The sequence below is a fragment of the Orbicella faveolata genome, unplaced genomic scaffold, assembly GCF_042242905.1.
Source record: "Orbicella faveolata isolate gen_17 unplaced genomic scaffold, um_ofav_v1 contig_24, whole genome shotgun sequence".
Classification (NCBI taxonomy): Eukaryota; Metazoa; Cnidaria; class Anthozoa; order Scleractinia; family Merulinidae; genus Orbicella; species Orbicella faveolata.
This window is the reverse complement of record NW_028301552.1, coordinates 34,175,001-34,187,665: the sequence shown is the minus strand read 5'-3', so window position 1 is coordinate 34,187,665 and position 12,665 is coordinate 34,175,001. Positions and strand designations below refer to the sequence as shown.

Genomic DNA, 12,665 nt, shown 5'->3' with positions numbered 1-12,665 from the left:
AAAACGCAAAATGTAATAGAAAGTGAATTGTTTTAATACTGTTAATGAATGTATTGTTTATCCCATTGCTCAATTTAGTTTTAAACTCTTCGTTAAAACATCCGTATCTTATTGTAACTGCTCTCTTGTCAGTTATGGTAGAAAAAAAGAAATTCCCTCTTCCGTAACAAAACAAACAAATTGCCTAATTCATTTATTGTTCGCTTCCAACAATGGAAACTTAGTTTTCTCATAAACTTAGAGGGGGGCCTGAAACAAACCTAACAAAGTCAAATCTATCTATCGATCATTACCATGGTGCTGTCAAAACTGGTATTTGTTTCAGATATTTTTACCTTTCAGCCTAATAGGTTCTTCATCATTTAGCTATCATAGCTCTGAAGAACCATACAAAAACGTTTCCTAAAAATAATATTCAGCAACTCATTCTGACACAACTCATGGCGTGTTGGGTTATTTCGAGCGCAGACCGCATGCTCTTTCGTTAAGAAAGAAAAAGAAAAATTCATTTACTGTGCCGTTAAACTGTAAATGCAAATTGTTCTTTAAAAATAACTCTTACAGTAATCCGACACATTAACCGAAGGAGGCTGGAGCTTATCTAAAGTTTCTAGCTGGGATATTTGGTCTCCTAAGTTTTATACGTAAGGAGAGTGAAGAGGTGTGTGTATTACATTAAATAACTCCACAAAAAACAGATTTTCAATCATTTAAGACATATTTGATGTTTTGTCGTTTTGAAACCTACACAACAACATGCACCGACGCATTTACACATTACATGACTGCTGGAGTCTGCAAAAAGAATTCTTTCATTTTCTGACTGCACCGCAGCTACAAACTGTCTTTGAAGTTACACAAACTCATTGCTCACTTTCGTTCTCATCTAGAAAGCGCAGGAAACTCCGACTGACGAGAAAGCGTGGGTGCAATTTGGTTCAGTTTGACGTAAGAAGGAGAAAGGGGTGCTTTATCTTTATTTTCAAGACATGGCTTCAGGCATTAACTCACAACATGGTGACTTTATGTTGCTATGCAGCCAAAACCACTCTTTGACGTCAAAACGTTCCAGTGAAATACCAATCACTTTTAATAAGTTGCATAAAGCTGTGTAAAACAAGCTTTGTTACGCATTGACAGAGATTGAACTCGTTTGCCTTCTGCAGAATAGCATGATTTCTCTTGTCTCGAAATAGACCCTTTGCGCGATCCGGTCATATGGTACGAGATTCATTACGCTGGGACGCAAGTTACACAGTGGGACTTCCAAAACAAAGGAACTCGTACCAGTCCAGCCCGACTTTCTTTTGTTTTGAACTTGGGGTCCCACCGTGTAAATTTCTTCCCAGCATGATTTATTCCGTATCATGTGATCGGTTCCTGCAAAGGGCCTATTGTCTCCGCCGAGGGCGAGTCAAAACATGCAAATTTCCTCTGATCATAGAATAAAAAACGAAGCTGTTTACAAGACATCCCATATTCCTTGTTCAGGCTAGTGAAATAAACCTCAAAATGCTAATGTATCGCTGAAGAACTAGTACTTATAGACTTTTTCCGTTTATGGGCAGATTTTTTTTCTCGTGACTCACGGGACCCGCAAGGGGGCAAGGAAAAGAGAAAATTAATGAATCATTTTCTTCAACACCCCGAGAACAAATAGAGATAACAAGTACTTTGGTCTAAGTACGGCATTGCATTCTAAAGATACACAGGCCTGCTTATAACGTGTCTCAATTTGCTAAATTGCAGTAATTTAACAGGATTTTCAATTTAGAGAATGAAGAATGTTTTTTATGCTACTATATTTACAACAGGCCCAGATTGTTTGAAAGGTGATTAACGCTATCCAACGGATAAATCACTATCCAGTGGATAGTGTGGTTTATTTTATCAACACTTCTCCACCAGATAGCGATTTATCCGATAGATAGCATCGTTCAAATTAGGGAGATAGAATGTTTCCATTTTTCATAAACAATGTCCGCTTTTGTTGTTGGGTCACGGTTTCAATTCCTTTTGTTTTCGGGGGACACTATTGTAAAGTTAATCAAAAGAGCTTTCAATGTCCAGTTGACCCTCAGGTATGCGCGCGTAACTTTTGTGATGCGTCTTTTCAAAAGTAGCCAGCTAGTCCTGAGTTCATTGTTCCATGGTAAGTCAGTGTCATTTCAAGTCACTTTAAACTCCTTTAGTTTCGTTTTCTCTGTTGTGTCCCCTAATCCTTATTGCAAAATGAACACAAATTATACAATTTTTCTCATCGAATGCGTTTTGATGCTGTCTAGTTATGTTCCTCAGTACAAGGTCGTTCCGTTGCAATTGCAAGGCCTTGTCTCTGATGAAAATGATTTCGTAATGACCTAGCCGCTAATAATGCATATATGATTTGTGCACTGATGGTTTGCTGTTTGGCATAAATAGAATGAGACGACGTAATATTATCTGCAAATATTGCGCTTGAACGCAGTAAAAGTGTTGGAAATTTTGTCCGCAACGCATTACTGGTCATCGGCTAAAATTTTTACTGAAAAAAGAAAATGGAGTTTTTATTAATAAGGTTTGATTGACATTCTTGAGGAACAAATTTAGAAGTGGCTCTGAACTTGACATCTTAATTTGTCTGTGAGCTACCTTTGAACTAGCTTTTTGCCTGGAACCCAAACCACATATAACAGTTAAACTTTGACTCGCGTATTCGCGATGAACTCATTAGAAAGAGACACTGTTGAATGTCGTTCGAAAGTGACACTTTGCTAAGCCCTGAGGTCAAAGTTATTTGAAAACGATTAAGTGGAAACTTCAAATAAACGCGGATGTCTGCGCTAATAGTCAAAATACCAAGTATATTTCGATTTCGATCGACAGAAGTATCTCACAGAGATCAAATCAAAGTTCGACTTAGTGAGCTTGGCACATAGGAATTGAGCGGATACTTAAAGAGTTGCTACAGTGACTGCTTAAATGGTGCACACATTTTATAGCCACAAAATACTTTCTTGTTGTGCGGGTAAATTATTGTAATTTGTTTGCGAATTTTTTTGCTGGTCTCAGACTGTTATTTTGCCTTAGGGGCAGACTGCTTGAACAGCTCTCGACTTGCTTTTGCTACTCTGGGAACAAATTTCCAAATATTCCGTCAATAAATACACAGGGAAAGATTGCGACTGAGTTATACAGCAAGTGCAATCAGCTTTCCCGCTCTATGTTGTATAGATTTTTGGCCTGACGAAAGATGACTCTTATTACCAAATGAAAATAGAAATAGATGAACAATTTTTTCCTCAAATATTTTCTGCAAATAGCAAATAGTGGTTAGCAAGGACGTCACATCCCCAAGGTTCCAAAATTCCTGGAGAGGAGGTGAACAAGACTCTTTGAGTCTAGCATTCTAGAAAAGTGTTCCTTAAAACTGAACTCTAAAAAACATTATCGAAATAAACAGCAGAAGGTTTCATTTCAGTTTAAGCTTCCTGGCACGCTGGAATCAATATCGTCGACTGAGCTGAACTGAAATACTTCAACTGTTTCCCTTGTTCTGGTGTTGATTGTAAAACCGTTGCCAAAACACAACAAATCCACGAAGATTCTGGGAAAGAGTCAATTACCCTAAGGCTGCAAAGGAAAAACAAAAGTAAATTTAAAGAAAATATAATTTCACTGACGCCATGTTGCTTCGCTTGCTGTGCCTACGGAGCATTTGTTGCTTTCGTCAAATAATTATAAAATCTTTTTATTTTATTCGTAAACTTACTTGATTCATAGTGAGAGATTGAAGTGAAATTAACAGCAAGCTATAGTGCATAGAAATTTCTCTCATGTTTATATCGCAACGGAATTAAAGCGCGGCAAACAACACAGCAAAGTTGTTGTCAGACGTCATTTGTAAACTTGATGGTTGGAAATAGTATTCTGTTTTGTTTTTCCAAATAAAATCCAAATTTCTAAATACGATGTTGTCTGCTAACAATCCCATCAACAACACAAGACAGTCTTACTGTCGTTACTTGTAAAAACACTCAAAACTTAAGACAAGTTTTAACCGAGCGGATCAAATTGTTGTCGCCACTTTAAAATTTTGGGGTAGCGTATCAAATTTGGCGAAAATGTTTTGCAAGAGCAAGAAAAACTATCTCATAACCGTGACATCAGGCCGGTTTGCCAACAAGCCGGTGCGGAAAACGTTGTTCTTTCCTCTAACAGGCCCTATTCATGTAGATTCTCGTCATTTCAGCGGAATGCAAAAGAATACAGTTCTGTCATATAACACCTCTACTCGCAGAATTACATTGGTTACCAGTGCGCGCCAGGATACATTATAAGATACTCTTGATAACTTTTAAAATTTTGCATGGCCTATCACCTAAGTACCTTTCAGATTTAATTAGTATTCAACAGCCTTCGTCCTACCATTTGAGGCGCAACGACAACGGTCGTTTGTTGGAAAGACCAAGTGTGAAAGCCAAGAAAACATTGGGAGACAGAGCTTTCCAGGTAGCTGCTCCTTTCCTATGGAATAAGCTGCCAAGGTCCGCGCGCGAAGCAACGAACTTAGAATCTTTTAAGACTTTAATTAAGACATTTTTATTTAAGGAATCATTTCAGTTATCTTAGCATTTATATCTTTATTTGTAATTATCTTTTACCCATTTAATGTAAATATTTTTTATGATTTTGATAGGAAGATTTGTAAAATTTTAGTTATTAATTATTGTTGTGATGCGCTTTTGAATATTTTATAGAAAAGGCGCAATACAAATAATAAATGTTATTGTTATTGTTATTGTCTGGAGGAACTTGCATCCTACCGTCTTCAGTGACCCTTACTAGCATTATTTTATTGTCCTTTTGTACACATCACTAATAAGAACATTCCAGTGGTAAGAAATAAATCTGCTAATAGCTGTAAATAGAAAATTCCACAACTCACGGCTGAAAGGTTCACGGACCATTGTCTGTGACAAATAGTGACATCAGGCCGGTTTGCCAACAAGCCGGTGCGGAAAACGATGTTCTTTCCTCTAACAGGCCCTATTCATGTAGATTCTCGTCATTTCAGCGGAATGCAAAAGAATACAATTGTGTCTGGAGGAACTTGCATCCTACCGTCTTCAGTGACCCTTACTAGCATTATTTTATTGTCCTTTTGTACACATCACTAATAAGAACATTCCAGTGGTAAGAAATAAATCTGCTAATAGCTGTAAATAGAAAATTCCACAACTCACGGCTGAAAGGTTCACGGACCATTTTCTGTGACAAATAGTTATCACAGCAACTCGGGCTCGTTCAGGGCACTTCAGCAAGGACCTGCTTGCAATTCTCTCTTTTTCTTTGCTTTCAGTAGCCGGCAGTTTGGCTAATATAAACCTCCCAAGCGGAAGTGAGTCTCAAACCTGGTAAGTGTTAAGTTTTTTCGCTTAAATCAGTTGAAAGAGCGAAAACAGAGAGCGCCGCTGAGATTTAAGTTTTGATCTCCAGTAACTGATAAACGACCTGAAAGAAACTTGAAGAATGTTTAGAGAACAGGAACAGTCTACATTATTAAATACCCCAGTAACATAGGCAAGTTGGGGTGTCTTCGTCAATGAAAATCCAATTAATTCAACTAATGCTAAACAGGTGGGACTCAATGTGCTTCGCTGGCGTAACTGAGAAAAATAATCACAAGCAACAAGGTTTTATGTTTTTATGTAGCTGCCGGATTAACCCAATGAAATGCTGCAATGGGCAGTTGCTAACAAAAACCGCCGGACTTTTAGGCACAGGAATGCATTCAAATTAAGTTACATCTGTAGAAGACAGTTCATGAACAATTCGTTTTCACTTCTTTGTGTTTTGATTCCAAAGTGATTTTTATATATCACGAAACAAGGCTTGATATTAATTTTCGTGACGTACCCTCAAGATTGAAGCCACCAGCAGGCCGACTCGGTTCACTTGCGTTTACTAATAGAATATTCTAATGCAGCCGAATTCACTTATTCCTATCGATGCATGCCTTGTTATTGATTAGTAAACAAAGGACAAAACTCGAAGAACGCATTTCAACTTGGGAAATCTTAGAAGATCACGCAACCCTACCATGGAGGAGAGAGAGTTCGAGTATAACAACATTGTTACCTCTAGGATCCCTCTCTCTCAATTTTTGTTTGTTTTCAAATATCAAGTTGATTGAAAGAAATAGGTCACTTTTGAGTGACCTCGTGCCTCTGTTTCAAAACGAGTCCTGGTGCAAAAGCTTTCACGTGAAAATTAGTTTGATTTGCATGGAAATGAACCTCGAAGACCCGTTTTGACACAGAGGCAAAAGGCAACTTGGAAATGGCCTATTCAGCATGCGTGTTTATGAGAATAGGCAATTGGCAGGATGGCGTCGTTCGACTACAACTACCAGAATCCTTCACTTTTTCTGTTTCTTACGCTAATTATTGGGCAATTGTTATATTGCCTTAAATTTAAATAAGAAAAAAAACCAAAGCCGGAATTCTGGTAGTTGTAGTCAAATGACAAAGTTACTTCCAATAATCTCGAAAGCAAAGACAAAAGCCTGAAAAGGCTTGGAAATTTGGCAATCAAGAGGTTCACAAACAAACACGTTATGATTATTTTTGTTCAGTTATCGTGTTATTCGTTGGCAGAATTGTTGTCAGAGATATAGAAGATATTACACGGCAGCGCTAAGATATGATTTTATTTTCGAGTGGTAAAAAACAATAACCATACCACCGTGTAATTTTCTTTTTATTATGTAGACAAACTGACTGTATGCACAAACAACTGTCAAAAGCTGGAAATGACACCGTCGAAATCTTCATTAGTGGGACTGGAAAATACACCACTTGGGTTCCGGATATAAAATAGTATGAATTTTACGAGTGGCGTATTTTCCAATAAAACTAACTCTTTCCTTTTGAAACAAAATCAGTAATAATTTGAAGGAAGATAACCCCTCGATTCTGACTAACAGACCGTGTTCACACTGAGTGATAGCAAAACAGTGAACTCTACAAAATTAATCTGTAACCCGAGGCGGTGAAAGGCGACTTCAAACGAAGGTTACGAAGTTGTGGCAGCTTTTCATCAGGCAAGGAAAACTATTCACTGAAAACAGTCATCCTCATCACAATCAAAATACACATTGTTTGTTTTTCCAACGTTAGCTCATGATAATTTTGATGACTTGTTATTCTCCAATCCCGTTGTAATAAAAAGTCTGATTACGCTGATCTTTTAACTCTTGTCAACAAATGTGGCCGAAAAAAAGGCTTTCGCTTTCTGAACTGAGTATACTCGAATGTAAATATATAAATCATAAAACGATAAAGAACTGGATTTATCTTTGGCAAAACCAAAAATTTACTCAATCTGTTGGTTCAACCATTTGGCAACCCCGCCTCCCATTCAAACCAGGAAATAAACGTTTATCTTTAATAGAGGTTGTTATTGTCTCTGCAACAGATTTAAGACAAGAAATTAAACAAAAAAGAACTGACGAGAAAATGAAGCAGTCATTCTGTTTGATCATAGGCGTTGTTTTCTTGTTTGGAGCTGCTGTCGTGCAAGGTATGTCTTAATATCCAGTTGCCATTTGATATTTCCTGCATGGTGTATCAAGTGGAATGTTCTATTTAGTGCTTTTACAAGTTCCTAGTTTGAAATAGTGTATCTCCTTACAGGTGAATAATTGTAACTACTATAAGTCAATAAAAAGAACAGACAAATTAAATACACAAAAATGTAACATTGGTGGTAATCGACAATGCCATCGCTACACATTATATTCAGCCAAATAAACCAACCTCGTTAGTCGACGTTATAATAATATATAGATTTAGGCCAGCCTAAAAGCGTAGCTCCTGGGCCGGGTTATTCAAAGCCCGATTAAGCTAACCCAGAAAAAGGTAGAATTTTGATTTGAGTTTTGTAACTTTGCGGTGAGGTTTCTGTATATTGTTTGGCCTTCTGTTTTGAGTTTTAATAATCACCATATACACAAAACAAAACAGCAAAACACATTTGTATAGAAGAAAAAGTTATAATTCGATTAACTTTTAATCCTGGGTTAGCGTAAACTGGCTTCCGAGCAATCCTGCCCTGTTTCCAACAAGCTAACCCAATATGAGCCCGCGATCTAATCGAGCGCTTGGTCAGCGGTCAACTTCAAGAAAACACGTGACCTCGAGGAGCTGTAAACCTAAGCCCGCGATATGGTCACGTGATACTGGTCAGCGGATACCTTGTATTGACAGGTGTCAGTTGATCATAACATGGATGTCCAATATCAAGGAAGTACACGGTAAACCAAGGCTGCATGTCTGTCAACCTATTATTTGGAGTATGGCCGCCATGTTGGGCAACTCCGCCGTCGCCGTCGCCGTCGTCGTCGTCGTCGTCGTCGTCGTGCGTACGCGCCCACGAGCAATACCGCTAGCCATGATAACCATGAGAAAATCAACCCATGGGTTTCCTTTTCTTTCCCATATGAGTATGGGGCTCCGCTTGGCGGCCCTTCGGGCCGCCGGAGCTCCGCTATAAAAGTCATTAACCAAAACTGAAATATTTTTTGCATTCGATAACACACTCCAAAACGTTTCCAATAAAAGCAGGCGCTAAAACGGAAAATCAGAATGTCTTAATTCCTGGAAAAAAAATTAGAGCCGATAAACGAAAGCATAATGTTATTTTATCGCGAGGCATTTCCTATGTATTATCAGTTTGCTGGTTGTGTTCTAATCTGGGAACAATGGAAGTCTCCTGTCCAATGAAAAATGGGTGCGTGTCACATTTAAGTACAAAAGGTTGGTTACCTGTACACGCGGCCCTCCTCTATTATTGCCATCATCACAAGAAGAACTTTTCTGCTATTTAGTGTTTAGACGTATTTGTTCTTTCTCCCTCCACCTCCCCGGTCTCCGTCCCGCAGACTGTCAACATATCTTATGTAGTATTTTATTTTAGTTTTTACTTCAGCAAACTAGTGCGACGCCTTGCGGAGCTCTCGATGTCTTAATGTTTGCAAATGACTCAAGATGAAATTTAATTTGTTTCAAATCTAGTTTTTATTCAACGGGGAGAAAACGAAAAACAAAATGTGTCATGAAAGGTCGGTTTGCATGAACGTACGTATAAACCGGTCTATTAAGGATTGAAAAAAGATTAGTTTAGTTTTCGTTCACGGATTCGTCGTAATTCAGTTGTAAACTTTTGAAAATAGTTCTAATGAAAGATTAATCCTTTTGGCCGCAACTCAGTCTAAATATTTTTTTCCTCGCCAAAATCTCTCTAAAGTAGGCGATACAAATTAAAATTCTCTTATCCTCCTTGCTGTACTCTACCTATTATAACCACATTTTTTCTATGAGTTGGAGTGATATTCAGACCTGTAGGAGAACTCACTTTGTTGAAAAAGAACGAACTTTTCTTTAACACCATTTTCGTAAATCCCGTCTAATAGGAAAAATCTAAAGTAATGTATTGTCCATAGCAAAAAGAGAGTAACAAGCAGGAGAGGGGAACAGATTCCTTGCAAGGAACTTCCGAGTTTTACCACGTTAGTTGGTGGAGGTTTTGTGATCAAATCATGTGAAACGCGCCCATTTCGTTTGAGCAAGGCAAAATGTGTGAAATATAAGCTAATGTATAACCTGAAAATAAATTCTTCGTGTATTACACAGGTCAACTTGCAACCTTGCGAAATATAAACTGCAGTGACGCCTCATCAATCAGTTTTGTGATCTACATACCTGATATTGATGAATGGGAAGGTTCCACTGACGAACGTTCTTGGAGTTTAAACGATACACCAGATGAAGCATGTGAGCCGACATTTGATCAAAGCAATCGCGTGGTATCGTACTCCAATATTAACGCTTCAGTCTGTGTTTCCGGCGGCCCGTCTGTAACTCCCGACAGTAGCAAATTTGAATACAAATTTGAAATTTCCGTTGATGCAATAGCTGGCTCCACCATCAATCCTGTAACGTTCGCTTATGACCACGACTACGTCGTCAAGTGCTTTTACAACAGGGAACAGGAAGACATAATGGCGTCTTTTGAACCCCTTCATTCATTAACAGACAGTGGCTCAGGTAAGTCAAAATCAATAAACTTGAATAGCAACAAACTACTTTTGTGATATTCCAGCTTCTCTCCTGCATGATTTCATCTTTCTATGAGGTGCTCCGTTCAATCCATAGTACAATTTCCGCGATTTTCAAGACCGACAACATTTTTAGCTTTTATCCACGATATACACTCTATTAGAAGTCTCTGAGCTGTGTTCTATTGGAAATTCGCAAATCTGATCGGTTTTTTTATGGGTGGTCTTTTCGTTGGTAGACAAAGGCCGCGCGCGCGCTGGTCGTAAAATTGAAAATTATTCCTCATTTTGGGCTTAAATATACAAAAAAATTGTAAGTTTTGTGCTGTGATCCTTTAGAGTGTCTACTAAAACAATAGACTACTTCTCCTCGTTTTCTATGAGCAATAGTCAAGTCGGCCACGCTTCGTTGACTATTCGCTCTTAGTATAAATCTACTGGCGTTCTATCACGAATGGCGTTCTCTGATTGGTTACGCTACTCACTATCTATTCTGTGATAGATAGTGAGTAGCGTAGCAGTGTGCGCTTGTTAACGAAATGACTGCCGCATCTTGGCGTTTTCGAAGTGTCTGTGAAGAGGATTTAGATAAAGCTTTGAATGACTTATAGATTTATACTAAAACAATTTGATTCTTTGCTCTCGATTTCTATGCGTGATAGAAATCTCGATCTCAGAATCTAATTGTTTAATAGAAAACTCGATCTGGCTAGCAGTCTAGTCGTAGTCGTAGACCACAGAAATGACGTCATAAAATGCTTAAAACAGTAAGCTATTTGTCTTCTTTTAAAAAATGCAACAATTAGTCATTTTGATCAGTTCTTGAACGGGAGTTATCTTTTCTCAAGTAAGCCCTGGCATTCCCCTGCAGGTGCCGGTAGCAGATTTAATCAGCCAGTGTCAAGTTACAATACAGTTCTACGACACAAAAATGCCTTTTTTTATAATCTTTGGTCTTTAAGCTTTCTAAAAATGTATACATTGCCACGGTTTGGAATAAAACCTTAGCCATGAAAAAACGCTTGAAAGAATGGTCTGTTTTCGTGTGTACTCCCTCTTAATAACATCCTCCAACGGTTTCATTAAGCACTAGACCTAGTAATTGCTATAAAACTATTTTCCGACCCATGCCCAGATTTTTTTACCACCCAGACTCGGAAAACTTCCCAGTCCCAGCGCATAAAATTCCATCCCCCCAGTTGTAGAAGGCTTATCCCAGCTAGTTCTCACTTTATCTCTTTACAACCCTCTCAGCCAAGATAAGCTACAAAAACTAATGACTCAACACACCTTCAGTTCACAATATTACAACGTTCGGCCTATTTCTTGAAATATTTTTAGATGTCATTCAAGTCATCATGGATCTTTTAAGATATAATTTTGAGAGTGAAGAGGCGGACGTACGACTTAACTGAGTTCTAATGAGTCTAATGAAGCAGTTCTTAAAACATGCAATACACCAGCTCAAAAGTAGAGTTGTAACAGCAACCTTTTATAAATACATTTGCTTTCCACAAATTGTCCGTTGTCGAGAAAGATCTTGCATATTAGAAGGTTACAATTTAACTGTAAGCCGTTCTTTTTTTTTTTTTTCTTTTTTTTTTTTTTCAGGCCATAGAATTCTGAATGTGTTCTTCCTTTTCAGATATTGCGGATTTTTCAATTACGCTCACCGTTCACCTCGTCAGTGATGATTCTCAAGTTACTTCCGTCATTGACCTGAGTACTGAAGTATACGGCAAGGTAATGATTACTGATGTACCGGAAAATCTGGATGTTCATTTGCGAAAGGTCGTTGCGGACCTTGATAATGCTCCTGGAGGTCCTTCAGAATATGAATTGATCAAGGACGGGTAAGTATAATCTGTTCATAACATTTGACCATTTTTGCTAGCGTTCTTAATTCAGATTAAACGATTCAAAGACAGCATGAAGAGTACGTGTAAGAGGGTTAATCCTCCATATACGCTCTATTCTTAAGTTAATCCCTTCAGAAGTCATTTTAGGTAACTCCCGGAAGGACAAGTCTCAAGCGTCAAAAATAGCCAATCCTCTGACGTAGATTTAGGTCACGTGGACAGTCCAAATGACCTTACTGCCGCGAAAATATCTGCGTAACACGTGTGGTAACGATATCCGCGGGAAGACTGGATACCGTATCTAGAAATAACTTAAGAGGAGTTACCCTGAGAACAGGGGCGGGGCACCAATGTATTAAAAAGTCTACATACACGAACCAAATCGCCCATCGGGCCGGCGCTTATCTCCAGTTTCAGTAGCATGAAGCGATTAGCAGTATTTCTACTCCCCCCTGGATGCAATGCTAGTCCATTGCAGGGTTACCCCCAGCATTAAATTCGCCATTCATTTATAGACCTGTTTGGAGAACAGGCTCTGTGAGAGTAAAGTGTCTTGTCCAAGAACACAACACAATGTCGTCGGCCAGAGCTCGAACCAGGACCGCTCGGTCCAAAAACAATAGAAACGTAGTAGTTATTTTTGTTTTCTTCAAGCAATAATTTCTTTCTAATGGCTCTGCTTTCTTTACTCAGCTGTGCAGTTTCGC

General features: G+C 38.5%; 1 protein-coding gene across 1 annotated transcript in view; it reads left to right on the top strand.

The window, feature by feature from the left end:
* Positions 1–5,214: 5,214 nt before the first annotated feature.
* LOC149111381 (uncharacterized) overlaps positions 5,215–12,665 on the top strand; it is a 12,185-nt gene continuing 4,734 nt past the window's right edge. Inside the window, exons 1-5 of the mRNA XM_089292031.1 lie at positions 5,215–5,396; positions 7,459–7,563; positions 9,675–10,088; positions 11,745–11,952; positions 12,652–12,665. The exon at positions 12,652–12,665 is cut by the window's right edge and continues 267 nt beyond it. Of these exons, the coding sequence (XP_089148157.1) occupies positions 7,500–7,563; positions 9,675–10,088; positions 11,745–11,952; positions 12,652–12,665 (700 nt within the window). The 5' untranslated portion in view covers positions 5,215–5,396; positions 7,459–7,499. The remainder of the gene's footprint in view (positions 5,397–7,458; positions 7,564–9,674; positions 10,089–11,744; positions 11,953–12,651) is intronic.